Source organism: Oncorhynchus masou, chromosome 1 (genome assembly GCF_036934945.1).
Source record: "Oncorhynchus masou masou isolate Uvic2021 chromosome 1, UVic_Omas_1.1, whole genome shotgun sequence".
NCBI classification, from domain to species: Eukaryota; Metazoa; Chordata; class Actinopteri; order Salmoniformes; family Salmonidae; genus Oncorhynchus; species Oncorhynchus masou.
Window position 1 is genome coordinate 74,637,732 of NC_088212.1, and position 22,542 is coordinate 74,660,273.

Sequence of the window (22,542 nt, forward strand, 5' to 3'; positions counted from 1 at the left end):
TGGATGTTTTCAAAGAGGTAGGAACCAAAGTGGGGGTTTATTTATGCCTAAACACCAACTGAACTTTGAACAAAAAAATAAAAACCTAGATATTCAAACTTCATGACTAACCCAGGATTACTATGGACTTTATTGAATCGTAATCACTGGTAAGACAACATACTTACAAACCCAACTGAAAAGGTAACCTTATATAATGTGGCTTGGTCAACCTTCTGGATTGGGCCATACCAAGTAAAGGCAAAAAAAAGGCCATGGTGGCAAAGTAAATACAATATAGCAAGTAAAACACTGGAATGGTAGATTTGCAATGGAAGAATGTGCAAAGTAGAAATAAAAATAATGGGTGCAAAGGAGCAAAATAAATTAAATACAGTAGGGAAAGAGGTAGTTGTTTGGGCTAAATTATAGGTGGGCTATGTACAGGTGCAGTAATCTGTGAGCTGCTCTGACAGTTGGTGCTTAAAGCTAGTGAGGGAGATAAGTGTTTCCAGTTTCAGAGATTTTTGTAGTTCGTTCCAGTCATTGGCAGCAGAGAACTGGAAGGAGAGGCGGCCAAAGAAAGAATTGGTTTTGGGGGTGACTAAAGAGATATACCTGCTGAAGCGTGTGCTACAGGTGGGTGCTGCTATGGTGACCAGCGAGCTGAGATAAGGGAGGACTTTACCTAGCAGGGTCTTGTAGATGACATGGAGCCAGTGGGTCTGGCGACGAGTATAAAGCGAGGGCCAGCCAACGAGAGCGTACAGGTCGCAATGGTGGGTAGTATATGGGGCTTTGGTGACAAAACGGATTGCACTGTGATAGACTGCATCCAATTTGTTGAGTAGGGTATTGGAGGCTATTTTCTAAATAACATCGCCAAAGTCGAGGATTGGTAGGATGGTCAGTTTTACAAGGGTATGTTTGGCAGCACGAGTGAAGGATGCTTTGTTGTGAAATAGGAAGCCAATTCTAAATTTAACTTTGGATTGGAGATGTTTGATATGGTCTGGAAGGATAGTTTACAGTCTAACCAGACACCCAAGTATTTGCAGTTGTCCACGTATTCTAAGTCAGAGCCGTCCAGAGTAGTGATGCTGGACAGGCGGGTAGGTGCAGGTAGCGATCGGTTGAAGAGCATGCATTTAGTTTTACTTGTATTTAAGAGCAATTGGAGGCCACGGAAGGAGAGTTGTATGGCATTGAAGCTTGCCTGGAGGATTGTTAACACAGTGTCCAAAGAAGGGCCAGAAGTATACAGAATGGTGTCGTCTGCATAGAGGTGGATCAGAGACTCACCAGCAGCAAGAGCAACCTCATTGATGTATACTGAGAAGAGAGTCGGTCCAAGAATTGAACCCTGTGGCACCCCCATAGAGAGGTCCGGACAGCAGACCCTCCGATTTGACACACTGAACTCTATCAGAGAAGTAGTTGGTGAACCAGGCGAGGCAATCATTTGAGAAACCAAGGCTGTCGAGTCTGCCGATGAGGATGTGGTGATTGACAGAGTCGAAAGCCTTGGCCAGATCAATGAATACGGCTGCACAGTAATGTTTCTTATCGATGGCGGTTAAGATATCGTTTAGGACCTTGAGCGTGGCTGAAGTGCACCCATGACCAGCTCTGAAACCAGATTGCATAGCAGAGAAGGTATGGTGAGATTCGAAATGGTCGGTAATCTGTTTGCTGACTTGGCTTTCAAAGACCTTAGAAAGGCATGGTAGGATAGATATAGGTCTGTAGCAGTTTGGGTCAAGAGTGTCCCCCCCTTTGAAGAGGGGGATGACCGCAGCTGCTTTCCAATCTTTGGGAATCTCAGACGACACGAAAGAGAGGTTGAACAGGCTAGTAATAGGGGTGGCAACAATTTCGGCAGATAATTTTAGAAAGAAAGGGTCCAGATTGTCTAGCCCGGCTGATTTGTAGGGGTCCAGATTTTGCAGCTCTTTCAGAACATCAGCTGAACGGATTTGGGAGGAGGAGAAATGGGGAAGGCTTGGGCGAGTTGCTGTGAGGGATGCAGTGCTGTTGACCGAGGTAGGAGTAGCCAGGTGGAAAGCATGGCCAGCCATAGAAAAATGTTATTGAAATTCTCAATTATGGTGGATTTATCAGTGGTGACAGTGTGTCCTATCTTCAGTGCAGTGGGCAGCTGGGAGGAGGTGTTCTTATTCTCCATGGACTTTACAGTGTCACAGAACTTTTTTTGAGTTAGTGTTGCAGGAAGCAAATTTCTGCTTGAAAAGCTAGCCTTGGCTTTTCTAACTGCCTGTGTATAATGGTTTCTAGCTTCCCTGAACAGCTGCATATCACGGGGGCTGTTCGATGCTAATGCAGAACGCCATAGGATGTTTTTGTGTTGGTTAAGGGCAGTCAGGTCTGGGGAGAACCAAGGGCTATATCTGTTCCTGGTTCTAAATTTCTTGAATGGGGCATGTTTATTTAAGATGGTTAGGAAGGCATTTAAAGAAAAAATCCAGGCATCCTCTACTGACGGGATGAGATCAATATCTTTCCAGGATACCCCGGCCAGGTCGATTAGAAAGGCCTGCTCGCTGAAGTGTTTCAGGGAGCGTTTTACAGTGATGAGTGGAGGTCGTTTGACCGCTGACCCATTACGGATGCAGGCAATGAGGCAGTGATCGCTGAGATCTTGGTTGAAGACAGCAGAGGTGTATTTAGAGGGTAAGTTGGTTAGGATTATATCTATGAGGGTGCCCGTGTTTAAGGCTTTGGGGAGGTACCTGGTAGGTTCATTGATAATTTGTGTGAGGGCATCAAGTTTAGATTGTAGGATGGCTGGGGTGTTAAGCATGTTCGAGTTTAGGTTGCCTAGCAGCACGAGCTCTGAAGATAGATGGGGGGCAATCAGTTCACATATGGTGTCCAGAGCACAGCTGGGGGCAGAGGGTGGTCTATAGCAGGCGGCAACGGTGAGAGACTTGTTTTTAGGGAGGTGGATTTTTAAAAGTAGAAGTTCAAATTGTTTGGGTACAGACCTGGATAGCCTGCAGAGTTCTGTCCTACTATCTTTGCAGTAGACTCCAACACCGCCTCATTTGGCAGTTCTAACTTGTCTGAAAATGTTGTAGTTTGGAATTAAAATTTCAGAATTTTTGTGGTCTTCCTAAGCCAGGATTCAGACACAGCTAGAACATCCGGGTTGGCAGAGTGTGCTAAAGCAGTGAATAGAACAAACTTAGGGAGGAGGCTTCTAATGTTAACATGCATGAAACCAAGGCTATTACGGTTACAGAAGTCGTCAAAAGAGAGCGCCTGGGGAATAGGAGTGGAGCTAGGCACTGCAGGGCCTGGATTCACCTCTACATCGCCAGAGGAACAGAGGAGGAGTAGAATATGGGTGCGGTTAAAAGCAATAAGAATTGGTCGTCTAGAACGTCTGGAACAGAGAGTAAAAGGAGGTTTCTGGTGGCGATAAAATAGCATCAAGGTATAATGTACAGACAAAGGTATGGTAGGATGTGAATACAGTGGAGGTAAACCTAGGTATTGAGTGATGAAGAGAGAGATATTGTCTCTAGAAACATCTTTGAAACCAGGAGATGTCATTGCATGTGTGGGTGGTGGAACTAATAGGTTGGATAAGGTATAGTGAGCAGGACTAGAGGCTCTACAGTGATGGGCGGATGGGTCAATTATAAACAAAATCTACAATTCAATATTTCATAAATAGCAAATGTATAAATTACTTGTAGCAAAAACATGTAAAGCATCAGTTCAGTACATCCATGGAGGCAATATAGAATATTGTTACATTGGGCAACACTCATAATTAGAATTTCGTCTTCGCGTCTAGACATCCGGGTTATTTGTTCCTTTTCACTTGCTGTATCAGTGATGTGGCTCAGAAAGTAGCTAATCTTCCACGTCACAGGGAAGTGGGGAACGGACAGCTCGAGAAGATCTCTGAGCAATTTACAGATGCCCAAGTAAATAAGAGACGCGACATCTGAGGCTATTTTGAAATATAGTAAACGTGCAGTAAGGTAGCTAAGTGCTTATTTCTCTATCGTAACCAAGTGCGGAAGGATTGGTTTGGGTAATTGTATTCCAAATATGTTTTGGTATCTATCCACCATTTGCAAGCTAACGCTAGCTGTCATGGACGACAAGGGTTTGAGCTTGCTCTATTTGCAATAACAAAACGTCCGACTAGTTTACTAGGCTCTGTGAAGCGATACTGTCATATTGCATTTTTTTGTGTGAATGTCACTGATTGAGCTGCATAATTCGTTAGGCTATTGACTTGTCAATAACTAGCATACTAGCTAACTAACAGCCGAGGCGGCCTGTGTGAATGAATAACATTTACTGGCTACTCAACAACAACAAAAATCCTAGCTTCTATAGTACAAGCTAGCTAACTGACTTGTCTACGTGGATGTGTCAACTAGCTACCACGTATTTCTTAGTTACGGCAGTGCAGTATTCGAAAGCACGAATCGTGTTCAATAACTTATATGTGTAATAGCATCTATGTTTACATTTGTTGGATTATGCATGAACATTATTTGATGGGTACTTCATAGGAATCATCTTAACAGTTTTGTTGATTGGGGTGCTGCAAGAGGAAAGACGATCCATCCGGTAAAATGACAGCTGCAGAGAATGTTTGTTACACTTTGATCAATGTTCCAAATGACACCGAACCTCCATCGGAAGTCAGTCTCAAAGCAGACTTGGGTAAGTATCCTCTGTTGACCCTATCTGCATTGGCAATAGGCACCTAACCGCCCCTAAACTATCAGTGTCACTGATCTGTGATTCGTGTGACTTTAAGCGTAATACAATGTTATTTTTTCCTGATATCAGAAAAAGGAGAGATCAAGGCAAAGACAGAGGCACTGAAGAAGGTAATCATCATGATACTGAATGGAGAGAAGCTGCCAGGCCTACTGATGACCATCATCCGATTTGTCCTCCCACTTCAAGACCACACCATTAAAAAGCTTCTGCTAGTCTTCTGGGAGATTGTCCCCAAAACGACTCCAGATGGCAAGCTGCTTCAGGAGATGATCCTTGTCTGTGACGCCTACAGAAAGGTATTGGAGCATACTACACAAGTGTACTGTCACTGTATGTCTGAATGTTAGATACATTATATAATTAGCACAAGAAATTAGGACTTGTGACTATTTCATTTAATGCCTCTTATTCAAGGGTATGTTTGTCTGTTTCAGGACTTGCAGCACCCCAATGAGTTCATCCGTGGATCCACCCTGCGCTTTCTGTGCAAGTTGAAGGAGTCTGAGCTGCTGGAGCCCCTCATGCCAGCCATCCGCGCCTGCCTGGAGCACCGCCACAGCTACGTTCGCCGCAATGCTGTACTGGCCATCTACACCATCTACAGGTACACTTACTGTAGTGATACAATATGGAAGTCCCGTATGACTGTTTATGACCCTTAATGGGGAACATGGCATTTACTTGAGCAATTTTATTTCCATCTCAGGAACTTTGAAAATCTTATCCCAGATGCCCCTGAGTTGATCCATGATTTCCTTGTGAATGAAAAAGATGCCAGCTGCAAGAGAAATGCTTTCATGATGCTCATTCACGCAGACCAGGTCAATTGCATCTTCACTTTTTTTAGTAGAGACCGATCACCAACATTTTTCTGTGTCTGGGACTAACACTGGTCATTTCCACTGTGCAGGACAGAGCTCTGGATTACCTCAGCACATGCATTGATCAAGTGCATACATTTGGAGATATTCTCCAGTTGGTCATTGTGGAGCTGATTTACAAGGTGAGTCCTTCAGACATTTTCCCACCAGAAACCTCCCAGATATCTCTCTTGAGAAATATGTAGAGAATCCATTTGGCCGTCAGGGATGTCCTTGTCTCATCCCGCACTAGCAACTCCTGTGGCTGGCCGGGCTCAGTACATGCTGACACGGTTGCCAGGTGTACGGTGGTTCCTCTGACACGTTGGTGCGGCTGGCTTCTGGGTTAAGTGGGCATTGTGTCAAGAAGCAGTGTGGCTTGGCTGGGTTGTGTTTCGGAGGACGCACGACTCTCCCGAGTCCATAATGGGAGTTGCAGCGATGAGATAAGACTAACTACCAATTGGATACCATGAAATTGGGGAGAAAAAGGGCAACAAAAAAAATCTGCAATTGAAAATTATATTCACGTAAGTACTAGCATTTTTATTTGCCATGTCTCTTGTTTCCTCAATGTTTAGGTGTGCCACGCTAACCCGTCTGAGCGTGCCCGCTTCATCCGCTGCATCTACAACCTGTTGCAGTCCTCCAGCCCAGCTGTCAAGTACGAGGCAGCTGGCACTCTTGTCACGCTGTCCAGCGCACCCACTGCCATCAAGGTACCCCTCTCACTTATCTACATCACGGCACTGCTGTCGATTTTTGTCTGGCATTGTGTCTTTCAATGGCATTTGTGTGTTTGTTCTAGGCTGCTGCCCAGTGCTACATCGACCTGATCATCAAGGAGAGTGACAACAACGTGAAGCTGATCGTCCTGGATCGTCTGATAGAGCTGAAGGAGCATCCCACTCATGAACGTGTTCTCCAGGTACTCCGACTTCACTTTCATTAATGTTGCTCCTGGTGAACAGACTCCATGTTAGGTACCAGTAAGTCTTTGAAGTGTAATAATAACCTGGTTAACATATCTGTTCTCTGTCCACCCAGGACCTGGTGATGGACATTCTGCGTGTTTTGAGCACGCCTGACCTCGAGGTCCGGAAGAAGACCCTGCAGCTGGCCTTGGACCTAGTCTCATCCCGGAACGTAGAGGAGGTGGGGGTGTCATCCTCAGGACTATTCTCTCCTGTCTCTGTGGACTCTCCTGTCTCTGTGGACTCTCCTGTCTCTGTGGACTCTCCTGTCTCTGTGGACTCTCCTGTCTCTGTGGACTCGCCTCTCCTGTCTATTTTGTAAAAGGATGATTATTCTAACTAAGGTGTTCATGTGTTTGTGTTCCAGTTGGTGATAGTTCTGAAGAAGGAGGTGATTAAGACCAACAATGTGACGGAGCATGAGGACACTGATAAATTCAGGCAGCTGCTGGTGCGCACCCTCCACTCATGCAGTGTACGCTTCCCTGACATGGCGGCCAATGTCATTCCTGTGGTGAGTCTACTGATCTACCCTGTTCTCACACACACCCTGAAATCAAACACAGCTAGGGTCATTCTGTCCTCTGTGATGTCATCTAAATAACATACGTGTGTCACTCAGCTGATGGAGTTCCTGAGTGACACTAATGAGGCAGCTGCGGCTGATGTGCTGGAGTTTGTGAGGGAGGCCATTCAGAGGTTCGACAACCTGAGGCCCCTCATCATCGAGAAGATGCTGGAAGTCTTCCACGCCATCAGGACTGTCAAGTAAGACCAAGACCGACAAGCTTACATATAAATAGACAATCACAGGATGCTTTTGGAGAATTACTGATTTATTTTTTTATGCTGACATCCAATCTTTTAAACTGTGTTAGGATCTACAGAGGAGCGCTTTGGATCCTGGGAGAATACTGCAGCACTAAAGAGGACATTCAGAGTGTGATGACAGAAGTGCGCAGGTCGCTTGGAGAGGTGTGTGTGTGTGTGTGTGCTTATGGATTATTCATTCACTTTCAGCGCCCAATACCAGAGTGATCCTTGATGCCAGTTGCTCATGTCTGTCCCTTTTCCAGATTCCCATAGTAGAGAACGAGATCAAGAAAGAGGCTGGGGAGGGGAAGCCGGAAGAAGAGGTGAGCGCAGCGCCAGCAGCCAAACTGGTGACAGAGATGGGCACCTACGTCACACAGAGCGCCCTCAGCTCCTCCCGACCCTCAAAGAAGGAAGAGGACAGGTAAAATAAATCACCTTTTGTGTCTAAAATGCATAGTTTCTTAGCTTGCAGTGATTGTCTTTCAGGAGTGGATGATATGTCACTAAATGAAACTGTCGTCTCTTTCCCTGTAGGCCTCCTCTCAGGGGCTTCTTGATGGACGGAGACTTCTATGTGGCAGCCTCTTTAGCCACAACCCTGACCAAAGTGGCCCTGCGATATGTCACCATAGTTCAAGATAAAAAGAGACAGAATGTAAGTATAGAAACGATTGTGAAACAGTTGTGATTTAGGTGTTCCATGTTCACTGTCCATTGAAAGTCATGAAGTGATTCTAATGCTCTCTATCACCGTCTCCCCTTCAGTCCTTTGTGGCTGAGTCTATGCTGATCATGGCCACCATCCTCCACTTGGGCAAGTCCTCTCTGCCCAAGAAGCCCATCACAGACGACGATGTGGACCGCATCTCGCTGTGCCTCAAGGTGCTGTCCGAGTGTTCGCCCCTCATGAACGACATCTTTAACAAGGAGTGCCGCAAGTCCCTGTCTCACATGCTCACTGTCAGGCTGGAGGAGGAGAAGCTATCTCAGAAGGTAGGGAGGAGCGCTGGCTGCTAGATTACTAGGCCATAGCTTCCAGTCCACTCTTCTCACTAAACCACTGCCTTCTCCCAGTTCAATCAGCTATACTCTAGTTCTCCCTTCACCTGGCTGCCTATCCATTTGGACACTGCTGGATTGTATTGCTATGTGCTGATGGTGTTCTGTGCTCTTATCCACAGAAAGAGTCAGAGAAACGGAACGTGCTGGTGCAGGCAGACGACCCCATTTCCTTTATGCAACTGACGGCCAAGAACGAGACGTCCTCCAAGGAGGACCAGTTCCAGCTCAGTTTACTGGCTGCCATGGGAACCACTCTTAAGAAGGAGGCTAACGACCCCATGGCCTCCAAACTCAACAAGGTACACCTACAAGGACCCAGTAGACACACACACTGTTCTGTTACAGAATTACAAAATTATGTGCTTGTGAAATCACACGGTGTGCCTTTTTGGATAGTAGATGTGTGATATACCTCAAGTTGCCAGCAGGTGGCTTTGTTTCTCCAACGTGACATGGAGCCATTGCAAAAGAGAAATCAGTGTTTTCTAGTTCTGTTCCACAGGAACGACTATGAAAGAGGGAATGAATATAACAACATTTCTTGGTTCAGGCTATGGCATGGATTGTATCAGGATCCTATTCCGAAATGTACGTTTTCATCTTAGCTATTAGTGCTGTTGAGGTAGTTATAGACAGTTGCTCCGTTGTATAACAACAGGTTGGTGAGGACCATGTCATTCTGAGTGTATGTTGTATTGCAGGTTACCCAGCTGACTGGTTTCTCAGACCCAGTCTATGCTGAGGCCTATGTCCATGTCAACCAGTATGACATTGTGCTGGACGTGCTGGTCGTCAACCAAACCAACGACACCCTTCAGAATTGCACCCTGGAGCTGGCGACATTGGGTGAGGTTCTAGTCTATAGTTCATATGACTATAGATCATATGACTATATGCAGAGTCATACAACCTTACTAAGGGTTGTTTCAGGGCAATTTCTCTTGTTTGCCATAGGTGATGTATGTCTAATGCTGATATAAACCTTTTAATCCAACAGGTGACCTAAAGCTGGTTGAGAAGCCTTCTCCTCTCACTCTGGCACCCCATGACTTTGCCAACATCAAGGCTAACGTCAAAGTGGCGTCCACAGAGAATGGCATCATATTTGGCAACATAGGTAAGAGGATCACTTCTAACTTCTGTCAGAATACTTGTCATGAATAATCTGATGCCAGCCTCCACTCCATGTGTACGACATCAGTTCTAATGTCTGTCTGTCTCAGTGTATGACATATCAGGAGCTGCCAGCGACAGGAACTGCGTGGTCCTCAGTGACATCCACATTGACATCATGGACTACATCCAGCCAGCCTCGTGCACAGATGCAGAGTTCAGACAGATGTGGGCTGAGTTTGAGTGGGAGAATAAGGTACTACCGCTAGATAAGAGGACAGTCCATATTTGGTTTTGTTTTGTTAGTGTGTTCAGTGGATGATCGTAATAACACTGTTTATTCTAGGTGACAGTGAACACCAACATTGCAGACCTGAACGATTACCTCCACCACATCCTCAGCTCCACCAACATGAAGTGCCTGACCCCAGAGAAGGTACAGCAGTCGTGGAATATTGCCGTTAGAACTACATCAATAGGACGATGATGTGTAGAAAAGAAAACCTGGCAGATGGGAAGGCTAATGAGTGGAAGTTGTCAGAGCGTCTAACTTTTCTGTTGCTGCTACCTTTTTTACAGTGTTAGGGTTTGATTTCTAAATGGCGTTTTATAATTATCTGATTGAATCAATCCGTTTGATAAGAAAAGGGCGCCCTGCGAGATACAGGCAATATGTACCTATTTACTTTGTATCAAGTTCTTCATCAATCCACTGATGGATTTAGACAGTTAAGATGAGCTTGACTCTCTTGTCATAGCCCTGTCTTCAGCAAACTCAGCACATTTCATACTCATACTACTGGGTCAAATAGGTAGTAATGCATGTGATGCTCACTCACACAACCTTGTCTGTCCTTACAACCAGGCACTTTCTGGCTTCTGTGGCTTCATGGCTGCCAACCTGTATGCCCGCTCCATCTTCGGTGAAGACGCCCTGGCCAACGTCAGCATTGAGAAGCCCATCCACCTGGGTCCTGATGCCCCTGTCAACGGACACATCCGCATCCGGGCCAAGAGCCAGGTGAGAAACTCACTCCCCACTCAGACTACATCCACTCTTTTTGGGATGCCGACGACATAATGATAGAATAATGCAAACATCGGGGTGGAATTGTTTATTAATGTTTATACATTGCAAGTAACCCTTCCCTTCTCTCTACAGGGTATGGCATTGAGTCTGGGTGACAAGATCAACCTTTCCCAGAAAAAAACATCTGCATAAAGTCAACTGAAAACCAGCAGTCCAACTGAGAACTCTACATTGCTGGATAAGATTAATCTGCAAAGAAATGTGCTTTCTGCTCGTCCTCTCTAGTCCCGTCTGTCTCTGGCCATAAAGCGCCACAATATTTTTTTGATGGCCATTTTGATTAAGTACTGTTCTATGTCTGTATGAGAAATGGTTTTACACCTCCTGTGTCAGGACAAAACTCCCTCTTATTGTCCTCCAAGTGGTATCCTTGGCCTTTCTTTCATTTTCAATAAACATGACATAACAAAACATACTCCCAACATTTGTCAGACGATGGGCTGTTTGCGTGTTCAGTTGTTCTTTACTCACACTAAAGGAACTCGAGGTAGGAAAAACTTACATTTAACATTTAAGTCATTTAGCAGACGCTCTTATCCAGAGCGACTTACAAATTGGTGAATTCACCTTCTGACATCCAGTGGAACAGCCACTTTACAATAGCATTAAATCATTTAAGGGGGGGGGGTGAGAAGGATTACTTTATCCTAGATGTGGCAACTTCAGATCCACAATCCCTTAACTACGCCATTGACAAAAGTTATGACAGTAAAGTGAAATGCAATGTCAGACAAAACCATGAAATATGGATGCAGTTTGAATTTACATTCAATCCACTACGGCTGTGTTTACATAGGCAGCCCAATTCTTATGTTTTTGCCACTAATTGGTCATTTGACCAAACAAATGATCTGAATTGGGCTGCCTGTGAATAAGCAGCTTAGCTGATCTCATGTCCCATTATTGTCTTTATACTTCAGATAATGACTCATCGAAGTGGTTATTGTATCAGATGCATGCAAATTCCTTGAAAGTAAAACTTAAAGGTTTGTGGAAAAAAGTTATTGCTTCTGTTAATTGCATCAATGAAGTGAAAATGTATGTTTCTGCCAGGTCTCAATATTTGAGTGAAATAGAAATGTGGAGTGAACACGTTCAACGTGCTGTGTGAGATCAGTCTTTGCTATGTATTTGAAATGGTGATCGATCAGCGTCAAATCCCTTGTCAATTTCTAATCACAGTCACATACATTTACATTGCTTTGACTGCCTTTCCCACCTCACCATTATATAAAACTTCTCAAGTTGAATAGACACTCAATTTCTCTCGCTTCTTGGAAAGGAAAATGCATCACGTTTTGCCTTGTATGGAAAGATTTGGAATGTGAGCACTTCACACACGTTTTCTGAATTTGGTGACAATTTCAATTCGATTCTCATATTGAGAGAGGCATGTTTAAAGGACACATTACTGTGAAATGATTGCTTGTAAGAAAATAGTTTGAAAAACACGGTTTTAGGCCTATAGTGAAGAGTTCAGACACTAACCAATAAAACCCATGATGAATCATTAGGTCCTTTTCCTCTCAAGTCCTCATCTCACCCTAAAATCTGCAGATATACAACACCACAAAATAGTTATCGGAGAGAAATTATGAATGACTCACATTTTTTTCAGTGATTCACATATTTTTCTTAAACTTCCCTGCTTGTGTGGTATCACAATGACTGAATGGATAAAAGAGACCCCAACAACGCAGTAAATCAACAAGAGTTCTTCCATTACAAATATCTCTCCTCTTTTTCAATCCAGAACTCCCCTTTAGCCTCACCGTTTTAACTTAGTTGACATAAGGATGTTAGGGCTGGAAGTATAACATAGGTATAGAACCATTAAGTGACCTACTGAAACATACTTAACAAGCCATATTTCCTGAAGTGTGGAGGGACTCGTGCACCGCCCCTGTTGTTCCTCTGCTACCCCACAGCCTGTGTGGACTGTGATTTCAGCAGTTCATTTAAATTCCTCAAATGCCTCTGGCACTACGTTGCAGAGTGGGAGTCAATTGGAATTTATTCATTCAGGAGTCTAAAATACAACATCTTGCTGAATAGCCCTCCTGGGAGGAGACAGAGGAAAAATGAAGGAAAATCATATCTACTGTTCAAAGATTTTGCTGAGTTACAGTTCATATAAGGAAATCAGTCAATTGAAATCAATTAATTAGGACTTAATCTATGGATTACACAAAATGGGCAGGGGCACAGCAATCGGTGGGCCTGGGGGGGCATAAGCCCACCCACTTAGGAGCCAGGTCCAGCCAATCAAAATTATTACAGACAGAGATACTCTTCAGCATCTCCCTCCTCTGACGATCTCGCAGGTGAAGAAGCCGGATGTGGAGGTCCTGGGCTGGCTTTGTGACATGTGGTCTCTACAATTCTCTAAAACAGCATTGGAGGTGTCTTATGGTAGAGGAATAAGCATTACATTCTCTGCCAAAAGCTCAGGCGGACCATTCCTGTAGTCAGCATGGAAATTGCATGCTCCCTCAAAACTTGACACATCTGTGGCATTGTGTTGTGACAAAACTGCACATTTTAGAGTGGCCTTTTATTCTCCCCAGGACAAGGTGCACCTGTGTAATGATCATGCTGTTTAATCAGCTTGATCAAGCAAAATGCTTGTTTTTCTAGTTCCGACAGTGCAGCAATATCTAACAAGTAATATCAAACAATTTCACAACATATACCCAACATATACCCAATACACACAAATCTAAGTAAAATAATGGAATTAAGAACATAAATATGTGGACAAAGTGCCTTTGTGGGAAAGCTCTTACTCTGGGGGCCTTGATATTGGCGAAAGGTGTCTGTGAGGACAGCGCTTCACAGCTGTGGAAAACAGAGAGTGTCAAGCTGCAGCATATCTTCCCATTTTTTAAGGTAATAAATGGAAATTTGCCAAAAGCCATCCTTCCAGGCCAGACTAAACTTGTCTTTCCCACTAACAATGATGTGCTACTTGGAAGATAGACTTATTGATCATCCAGACCATCAGAGATTAATGATAGCTGCAAGTATGACATCCATTACAATCACCATCCATCCATGTGTGGGCTGGATGGTGGATACTGTTAATTACATTAACATGGACATTAATACTGCATGACCTAATTGTAGCCTACTGAGGATAGTCTGTGCACGGCCAAAATTAATGCTTATAAATGTTCTTATTGGCACAGCACATAACGAAAACAATGGTAAGCCCTACATGACAGGAACATAGGTCGTAAAGTGAGTATTCTACAATGGTAATATTTAAATAACCCTCTAGTCGATGCTACTCATGAGAAGTAAAGTGCCCCTAGCGACGGACATTTGTATTGGACTAACTGATTACTGTTTCACATCTTAAAAACGCAGTGGTGAGCAACGCTGTTGAGGGCGTACGGACTCGGTCGGCCGTAGGTCAGTGAGCAGCACTGTTAATTCCTCTAGTCTGGAACAGATTGTAGACGCAGTTATCATTTCAGTCTAATAGGCTCGCGATTTTCCTTCGTTCCATTTTTCAACTGAAGGCCTTTCACTGAAAAGTGGGTGTCTCCTCACTACTGGTGTTCAGACAGCGGCGAGTGCAGAAGTGTGTCCTCGATGGCAGGGTGGAAGGACGGCTCGGTGCAGGAGAAGTATCGACTGGTTGTGGTTGGAGGTGGTGGTGTCGGAAAGTCAGCCCTAACTATACAATTTATCCAGGTTAGTAAAATAGTCGGCCGTTTCTCCAGCCACTTTGCACGGAATGTTTGGGAGTCTGGACGGAGGCTGGCTGAGGTGTTGCGAATGGGGATCCCACAAGTGTATGCTGGGGTTTAGTTCATTTTCTTCTCGCAAAAGTGGGCTACATTCGCCGAGGCCTGTTTAGCACAGAACATATTCTGTAAAAACACTTGAAATTGTGTTGGATACAATTTTTACTTTAAGCATATTTGTCAGTACAATGAATAACGCCAATTGGCAATGTAATCTCGCTGGGCTATGGAAAGTAATTGTGGAATAAATAGTCTCACAATTGTGATTTAGGCTGAACTCTGATTTAAAACTGTATAACCTATGTATTATAACATTCGGCTACCTGTACAATCTGTACAACCGAAATAAAAAAATACTTATTTGAAAAGTTGAGTTGTCAACATCTCTCTTGTTTTGGAGCTATATTTGGGTGGATCGTCCTGCCCGTTGCGGCGTTACATACATCAGTCTATAATTGTTGGCTACAATATAACACGTCGTTCAGGATTTCTGGGCCTGCTGTACTTGAAAACATAAATCTGAAACAAAAGCCCTATGTAAACTCACATTGAACGTATTTTCCATCATAACCATTAGGTGCAGTATTGACAAATCTCTTGCCTACCATTTTTATTCATGTAGACCATGTTCATTATCAGACAATGAATATGCCTATTGAATAGCCTAATAACGGTTTAGCCAGCAGACTAACTAACATTCATTTGGATCCCAAAAAATCTAAGTGAATCAGACTAGGATATAAAGAAATTCATACACATCCATAACTGTAAGCATATTCATTACATAGAATATCCCTGCATGTCTTTCTCTAACGTTGATATCATGTGTGAATCTTGATCAATCCCTTTTGTTGCTCAAACAGTTGCAGAGCAATGACAGCTGCTGCTAAAGACAGTTGTTCAAGCGAGTGGACCAAGCAGCCATTGCCCAGCCACAGTTGTCCTTTATAGTCTTGTCAATGGCATTCCAACACACACAGTGTGTTGTCCATAGGTACCCCCACTTTTAACTCTTTGTCTTTCCCCTTTCACTATCAAAACCTTACCTTTATCCTTTATATTCACAGTTAGTTTCTTGGTGTAGCTGCTCATAAAAGTGTAACTGAGAATGAGTGGACAAGCGTAGGAATCCTCTTTGTGTCTTCAGGAGTCTGTAATGCCAGGTCCTAATTCCAGGAGACTCGACTGGGGGCGGGCAGCTGCATGTCTAAAGTGACTGAGACAATAGTGGGGCAGTCAGCAGCATGTGCTGCTTGGGGATTTTGTTGTGATCTGAAGGTCTAATAAGCTTTCAGAAAGCTCATTAAATGTATACCATGGATATTGGTCAGATCAGATTACTGTACCACGGTTCAACCATTCTGACCCTATTCTTCTTTGGAATGGAACAGTAGGCTAAGTATTGTATAAACATTTCAAAGTCCTTTAGTATTTTTAGCAAATACTTGCGTTTTGGTCCAAACAAGGAAATATGCACTGTTGACTTGTTCCAGTAGGGATAGGAAACAGTAAACCACAGGACAAGTGCCGTATTACAGTGTAATGAGACAGTAATGTGATTAATTACCATGTGATATGAAACTAATAATACGGATAGGACAGTAACACCAAGATAATAATAGACTGGTTATTACATTTTGTTTAAGCAACAAGATTGTTGTTTGTTAACAAGATGAGTAGAATATAGGGTAGGTAGGAGAAGACTGTATGCAGCTCAGCGATCAGCAGTTCACAGATATTTTCTGGATGATTACTTTGTCATGGCAACGGTGCCTCTGGAGCCTTTAGTTGAAACTTGCAGGTCAGTCCGCACTCACTAAAGAACATTCATTTGGGAAATAAGACCATTTATTTGTATGCACATAGTATTTCAGAATGTGTCCAATCCAGTCTTGATCAACACTCTTTATTCCTCTATAATAACCATACCACAACTGTGTTCATTGTGAATAGTGGTATAACATAATAATGTGCAACCATATCTTTTAGATGAGCATCAACCTCTTATTTGTCCCTTGACATGCAAAGGAATTCCCAATATATACAGTATGCCAAATCTGTGAGAAATGAGTGCAGTATAAACGGCCTATATGCTCTGCATGCATAGTCTATAGCAGGGTTCCCCAACTGGTGGCCCGCTTGTTGGACATAAAGTACTGTAAAAACACCGGGAAATCAGCTCCAAGTCATTTTAATTTTGGAAATATTTTCCAAAGTATTCTCACACATAATAGAGAGATCTATGTGATTGTATACAAATGTAAGCAAGGCTTGAAATATATATATTTTTTGGTGAAATGTAGTTGGTGTGTTGACTGCATTCCTTTTCTTATTTATTTTGTATATGTTTGTGGATGTAAAGAAAAATGAATTTGGTCATGTGTAGAATGTTGACATGGAAAGCGCCTACATCCTATTAGAGTTTTCTAGAAGCCGGCTGCCAGGAGAAAAGCCTCGCAGCTGGCTGTTGAGTCCAGACTTTCCCATCCAGATCTATGGAGGTGTGGAGGGTCAGTTGGGGTGGGGGACAGAGTGTTGTCTGAGTCATGTTGGGTTAATGACCATGGAACAGCCAGAATCAGCGCCTTTGGAAAAGGAAGTCCCTCCACTCCTGTTCGTTTTCTATGGACCACTTAGATTTGAAAAAGAAAACATGAGCCGCAGCCTGCCTAACTGGCTGGGCTTATGGGTGTAATTGTGTGTGGTAGTGTGCACTTGATGGAATTGGATAAGATTTACAGGTGAAAAAAAACCTGACACCCTTTTAACAGTAAAGGGATTACAGAGATACATCCGAATCTATAGAGAAATGTAAAGCCTCTCCCTTATTAAGCATACTGTCTTGGCCCAATTTGAGTGGGATGAACAACAACAAAAACATTCTTGGCTCAGTAACCATGTTTCCATCCACAGTTTGTATGTGAGTAAAGTCATACCTTATTAAAAAAAATCACGACAGCTGTGATGGAAACAGGAAGTTCCGGTACAATTTTAGAGATGTCGACAGATCAATAGTTCGTTCGACTTGGTGGGATCTTTTTGTGTCGGCAAAATGAATAATGTGAGAAATCGAGGTGAAAACACCTTTATGCGCAAATATGCAGTTTATTAGGCTACAGATGAAATAAGTTATGAACTTCACAAGGTGGTGAAAGTGCACAATGATCTTGATGCTCCTTTCCAATAAATCTCAAGGGTCTATATAAATTCTGGTGATCGATGCTTAACTGCCATTTTGACAAATACAAACATTCTTGCTCTTATCCATAATAATCTCTTCATATAGACTAGCCTCCCTGCACAGTCTACCCACACTGTGAGCTGTTGGATAGAGCGCACATGTCAAGACCAGAGTAGACACATTTTGTATTTAATGCAAGAGTTTTTTGTGACAAAACTATAGGTAGAGTTGAAAATGTGATGGAAACATTGAAGTTCAGATTTCTATTCGGCACATGAAAACTTAAGCGTGCACTACGTCGTCACGCACTGATTTTTATCTCAAACAAGTCCATTTGGTGGAAACACACCACTGTATTTTAGAATATTCTCATGAAAATCTGTCGCCAATTGGATGGAAACCTAGTTACTGAAACCGTTGTAGTGTATACTAGACTAGTCACACAATGGCTGAAGTGAGGGTCCTTTTACAGTGCAGGGAGGATGATGTCACTCTACAATAACAGAGTGACAGAGCAGGCAGGTCATCGCCACTGGGAGTAGTTGAAGTAAGAACACAGCGAAGCCAAGCCAAGCCAATGAGTAGAATGGCAGAACGGTGACATAACATTGAGTCATCTGACAAAGGTTTTGGAACACAGAGTGTTATTCAACAGATGGAAAACATGACTCAATGTGGGGTGGTGGGGTTCAAGCCATTTGATCCCATATCTAATGTCACTCATTTGTTTGACCGATGATATGAACAACATTTCTGCTATGGTCCCTTTGTGGAAGTTCTCATTAGCAACCATGGCACCTGTGGGAGTGAAATGCTATCTTCTCGCCAGACTGGATGACAGAGTAGTAAAGCATGGTGTTGCATGAACACACAGCTGCTAATATTAGTCCTTATCACGGACTCTCTTTCATTTCTGCTGGAGTTGACTCCCCGCTGTGTGATTCAGTGGGAGAGCACAGTATCCAGCCTGATAGAGTCATGAAGGATTAGATACAGACCAGTATGATCAGAGGTTAAAGACACCTAAACAGTGAGTACTTAAGTGCTCTCTTTCTTTTTTGCTCTCTCTACCCCCTCTCTCTCTGTCTCATTCTGAGCATGGTTTTGATTACTGAGATGAGGTCATTTAGGAGAAATGCTGCTGCTCTGGGTTCTAATTGAATAAATACAGATTAAGCATGTGGGCGTTCTTTCCTGGGCATTTGCAGGCAAGGTGTGTGTGTGTGTGTGTGTGATGGGGGTAGGGGGATTGTTTCATGCACATTTCTCTGAAATAGATGCAGCGGGCTAAGTAAAGTGTTTGCAGCAGTGGTGATGGGGGTGTGCATTCCCACACACCCAGGACAAGGTGGCTGAGTACCAGGTAGTGTGGAAACTGCCATGACCAGCACACTTTAAACCTATTTTTGGACATAGTCAGTGTTGTAGCATTCTATCTAGCTTGGTGATACATCACATACCATATACCACTGATCCATTTTGGTTTGAGCTGGTTTTTCATTTCCTTTGAGGGAGTTGGTAACCCCACACATTTAGCTGTGTGTGGGTGTTTGGTAGTGCTGCCAAGGTGGGTGATGAGGGAACATTGTTGGTTTTGTTCTCCAGGAGGGTCACATGTTGATTTCTCACAGAGCTGGCTCATTGACTGAGCGTTCCTGTGAAGTGAACCAGTCTGCGCTCATAGCAGGGAAGTCATTTTCACAGCACTTCATTCTGAGCTACTTAAACAACAACTCTCCTGCTTACATTGCAAAAAAAGTCCCGTAGAAGTAATTTTCCAATTCCATATGGGTGTTGTCAGAGGGAGAGAAAATTCATACATTTCCCTCTAACCTAAATGTTATAATTTGATGAACATGTTATAATGACCATACACATTCCTATTTGTATGATAGTTTTGAGTGCATGATGCAGCACAATGTTTGCGCAACATTGTAATCATGTTTAGTTCTTAAAGGCTTAGACTCAAGGGTTAAGAGATAACGTTGAAATTATTTTGGTTTTCAATGACACAAGTCTGTGCTGGTCTCTTACCCTAAAGCAGGGGTTCCCAATTAGATTCAGACGTGGGCCTATTGTTTTCTTGAGTGGAGGGTTGGGGGGCCGGAACATTATAAATGATTTAAAATCACTTTGAGCTGATTTCCTGGTGATTTTACAGTAATGTATTTATTCTTTGCTCAGAACTTAGGGGGGGCCAAATAAAATTGTCTGAATTTGGCCCGCGGTCCGCCTATTTGGGAACCCTGCCCTAAAGGATAAGGAATGATGTAATACCAGTCTGTAACTTGATAGTAGATCGAGTTGGAATAGAAACTCTATGGGGATCTAATCACAATAAAACCCATTCAGCAGGTCTTGCAGTTGGTGTCTGTGTACCCAGTTACTGATGTGATGTTATTCTGAGCAAAGATCAGGTTTATTATAGATGTATCATTAGACTGGGTGGAGTCAGGTTTCTCTACTATCTTTGTTTTCTGTCCAAACATCTAACATTTGTACCTCAATAGGCAGAACATGGTTACATAGTAGAGGTCGACCGATTAAGATTTTTTTCAACGCCGATACCAATTATTGGAGGACCAAAAAAGCCGATACCGATTAATCGGCCGATTGTATTTTTTTTAAACATTTATTTGTAATAATGACAATTACAACAATACTGAATGAACACTTATTTTAACTTAATATAATACATCAATAAAATCAATTTAGCCTCAAATAAATAATGAAACATGTTCAATTTGGTTTAAATAATGCAAAAACAAAGTGTTGGAGAAGAAAGTAAAAGTGCAATATGTGCTATGTAAGAAAGCTAACGTTTAAGTTCCTTGCTCAGAACATGAGAACATATGAAAGCTGGTGGTTCCTTTTAACATGAATCTTCAATATTCCCAGGTAAGAAGTTTTAAGTTGTAGTTATTATAGGAATTATAGGACTATTTCCCTCTATACTATTTTGTATTTCATTAACCTTTGTACTTATAGGCACTTTAATATTGCCAGTGTAACAGTATAGCTTCCGTCCCTCTCCTCACTCCTCACTGGGCTCGAATCAGGAACACAACGACAACAGCCAACCTCGAAGCAGCGTTACCCATGCAGAGCAAGGGAAACAACCACTCCAAGGCTTAGTGAGTGACGTTTGAAACGCTATTAACGCGTGCTAACTAGCTAGCCATTTCACTTCGGTTACACCAGCCTCATCTCGGAGTTGATAGGCTTGAAGTCATAAACAGCGCAATGCTTGACGCACAACGCAGAGCTGCTGGCAAAACACACGAAAGTGCTGTTTGAATGACTGTTTACGGGCCTGCTTCTGCCTACCTCCGCTCAGTCAGATACTTGTATGCTTGTATGCTCAGTCAGATTATATGCAACGCAGGACACGCTAGATAATATCTAGTAATATCATCAACCATGTGTAGTTAACTAGTGATTATGATTGATTGATTGTTTTTTATAAGATGAGTTTAATGCTAGCTAGCAACTTACCTTGGCTTACTGCATTCGCGTAACAGGCGGTCTCCTTGTGGAGTGCAACGAGAGAGAGGCAGGTCGTTATTGCGTTGGACTAGTTAACTGTAAGGTTGCAAAATTGGATCCCCCGAGCTGACAAGGTGAAAATCTGTCGTTCTGCCCCTGAACGAGGCAGTTAACCCACCGTTCCTAGGCCGTCATTGAAAATAAGAATGTGTTCTTAACTGACTTGCCTAGTTAAATAAAGATTAAATAAAGGTGTAATATATAAATAAAATCACGATTTCCGATTGTTATGAAAACTTGAAATCGTCCCTAATTAATCGGCCGTTCCGATTAACCTCTATTACATAGTAATGCTGATAGTAGTACATTTCAATAAGATCAGATCAATGATAAACTCACTGTCCGTGGTCCCTGTGGTAAAGAATAATGCAGGAGATCAACTCTTTTAAAAAGTTTATGGAGGACCACTTCCTTGTTGCCTGGGTAACAGACCAGAACCTGGCATGGTGCCAATTCTCACTCCTTGGGCAGGGGTGTCGACTAGCACGGACTTTGCTGATAACTACTTTATTGAGGGAAAATGTACTTGCCATGACTGTGATATGTGGTTGTCTCGTCTAGCTCACCCGAAAAGCACCAACATGATGTATTTCGACCCCTAAAAGCACCAAAAGGGGTAATTTTTTACACAATTGGAAATTATGGAAAAATTACACTTTCTGTCAAACAGTAACACTTCTTATTTTATTAACCTTTTCTAACACAAGTAAATGGTTTAAATTCCCCCTAAATAAGCATATATTTTAACACATTTCTTTCCATTCAAAATGTTGTGTTTCTGTGAAACGTTGTTGGGAACAGACAACAGCACAAAGGGCAAGAATTCATTTTATTTGACCTTTATTTAACTAGGCAAGTCAGTTAAGAACAAATTCTTATTTTCAATGATGGCCTAGGAACAGTGGGTTAACTGCCTTGTTCAGGAGCAGAACGACAGATTTTTACCTTGTCAGCTTAGGGATTTGATCTTGCAACCTTTCAGTTACAAGTCCAACGCTTTAACCACTAGGCTACCTGCTGCCCCGAAGGTAGAAGAAGGTAGATACAACAATACATCACACAAAGCAGCCACAACTGTCAGTAAGAGTGTCCATGATTGAGTCTTTGAACGAAGATGTTGAGATAAAACTGTCCAGTTTGAGTGTTTTGTTACAGCTCTTTCCAGTCGCTAGCTGCAGCGAACTGAAAAGACGAGTGACCCAGGGATGTGTGTGCTTTGGGGACCTTAACAGAATGTGACTGGTAATCTGACATACCAGTATAACCTAAGATAGCCACCGAGATAGGAGTTATAGGCAATATGGTCACCGGTGTCATCAGACTTTTAGGTCTAACTTTGGAACACTCTGGGCTATAAACACATTTCCAATTGCATCTGAAAGTTGACTCTCCACTT

The 22,542-nt window shown here is 42.9% G+C and overlaps 2 protein-coding genes across 6 annotated transcripts in view; both read left to right on the forward strand.

Annotated features, from left to right (window-relative positions):
• The first annotated feature begins 3,853 nt into the window (after nucleotides 1-3,853).
• LOC135550493 (coatomer subunit beta-like) lies at nucleotides 3,854-11,089 on the forward strand. Of its 5 annotated transcripts, none has more exons than XM_064981406.1 (22): nucleotides 3,854-3,935; nucleotides 4,536-4,689; nucleotides 4,819-5,048; nucleotides 5,187-5,356; nucleotides 5,459-5,573; nucleotides 5,663-5,755; nucleotides 6,194-6,331; nucleotides 6,421-6,540; nucleotides 6,660-6,767; nucleotides 6,954-7,100; nucleotides 7,209-7,354; nucleotides 7,465-7,561; nucleotides 7,663-7,823; nucleotides 7,937-8,057; nucleotides 8,168-8,395; nucleotides 8,584-8,763; nucleotides 9,166-9,310; nucleotides 9,462-9,581; nucleotides 9,688-9,833; nucleotides 9,924-10,013; nucleotides 10,443-10,598; nucleotides 10,740-11,089. In XM_064981406.1, the coding sequence occupies exons 2-22, from the start codon at nucleotides 4,599-4,601 to the stop codon at nucleotides 10,797-10,799; spliced, it is 2,862 nt and encodes a 953-aa protein (XP_064837478.1). In that variant the 5' UTR covers nucleotides 3,854-3,935; nucleotides 4,536-4,598; the 3' UTR covers nucleotides 10,800-11,089. The 5 variants fall into 5 exon arrangements, with proteins under 5 accessions (XP_064837478.1, XP_064837443.1, XP_064837460.1 ...); XM_064981371.1 differs by having other exon boundaries at nucleotides 3,858-4,045; XM_064981388.1 differs by having other exon boundaries at nucleotides 3,858-4,045; nucleotides 4,551-4,689.
• A 2,927-nt stretch (nucleotides 11,090-14,016) lies between these two features.
• The window catches only part of LOC135550513 (ras-related protein R-Ras2), a 51,530-nt gene continuing 43,004 nt past the window's right edge, over nucleotides 14,017-22,542 (forward strand). Inside the window, exon 1 of the mRNA XM_064981419.1 lies at nucleotides 14,017-14,366. Coding sequence (XP_064837491.1) covers nucleotides 14,265-14,366 — 102 coding nt within the window. The 5' untranslated portion in view covers nucleotides 14,017-14,264. The remainder of the gene's footprint in view (nucleotides 14,367-22,542) is intronic.

Excerpts from the sequence above, each read along its gene's own strand:
- LOC135550493 (XM_064981406.1), top strand. The coding sequence starts at position 4,599 with ATGACAGCTGCAGAGAATGTTTGTTACACTTTGATCAATGTTCCAAAT. Across the intron at positions 5,574-5,662 it reads TGCTCATTCACGCAGACCAG|GACAGAGCTCTGGATTACCT; the intron begins GTCAATTGCATC and ends TCCACTGTGCAG. Across the intron at positions 9,834-9,923 it reads AGTTTGAGTGGGAGAATAAG|GTGACAGTGAACACCAACAT; the intron begins GTACTACCGCTA and ends TGTTTATTCTAG.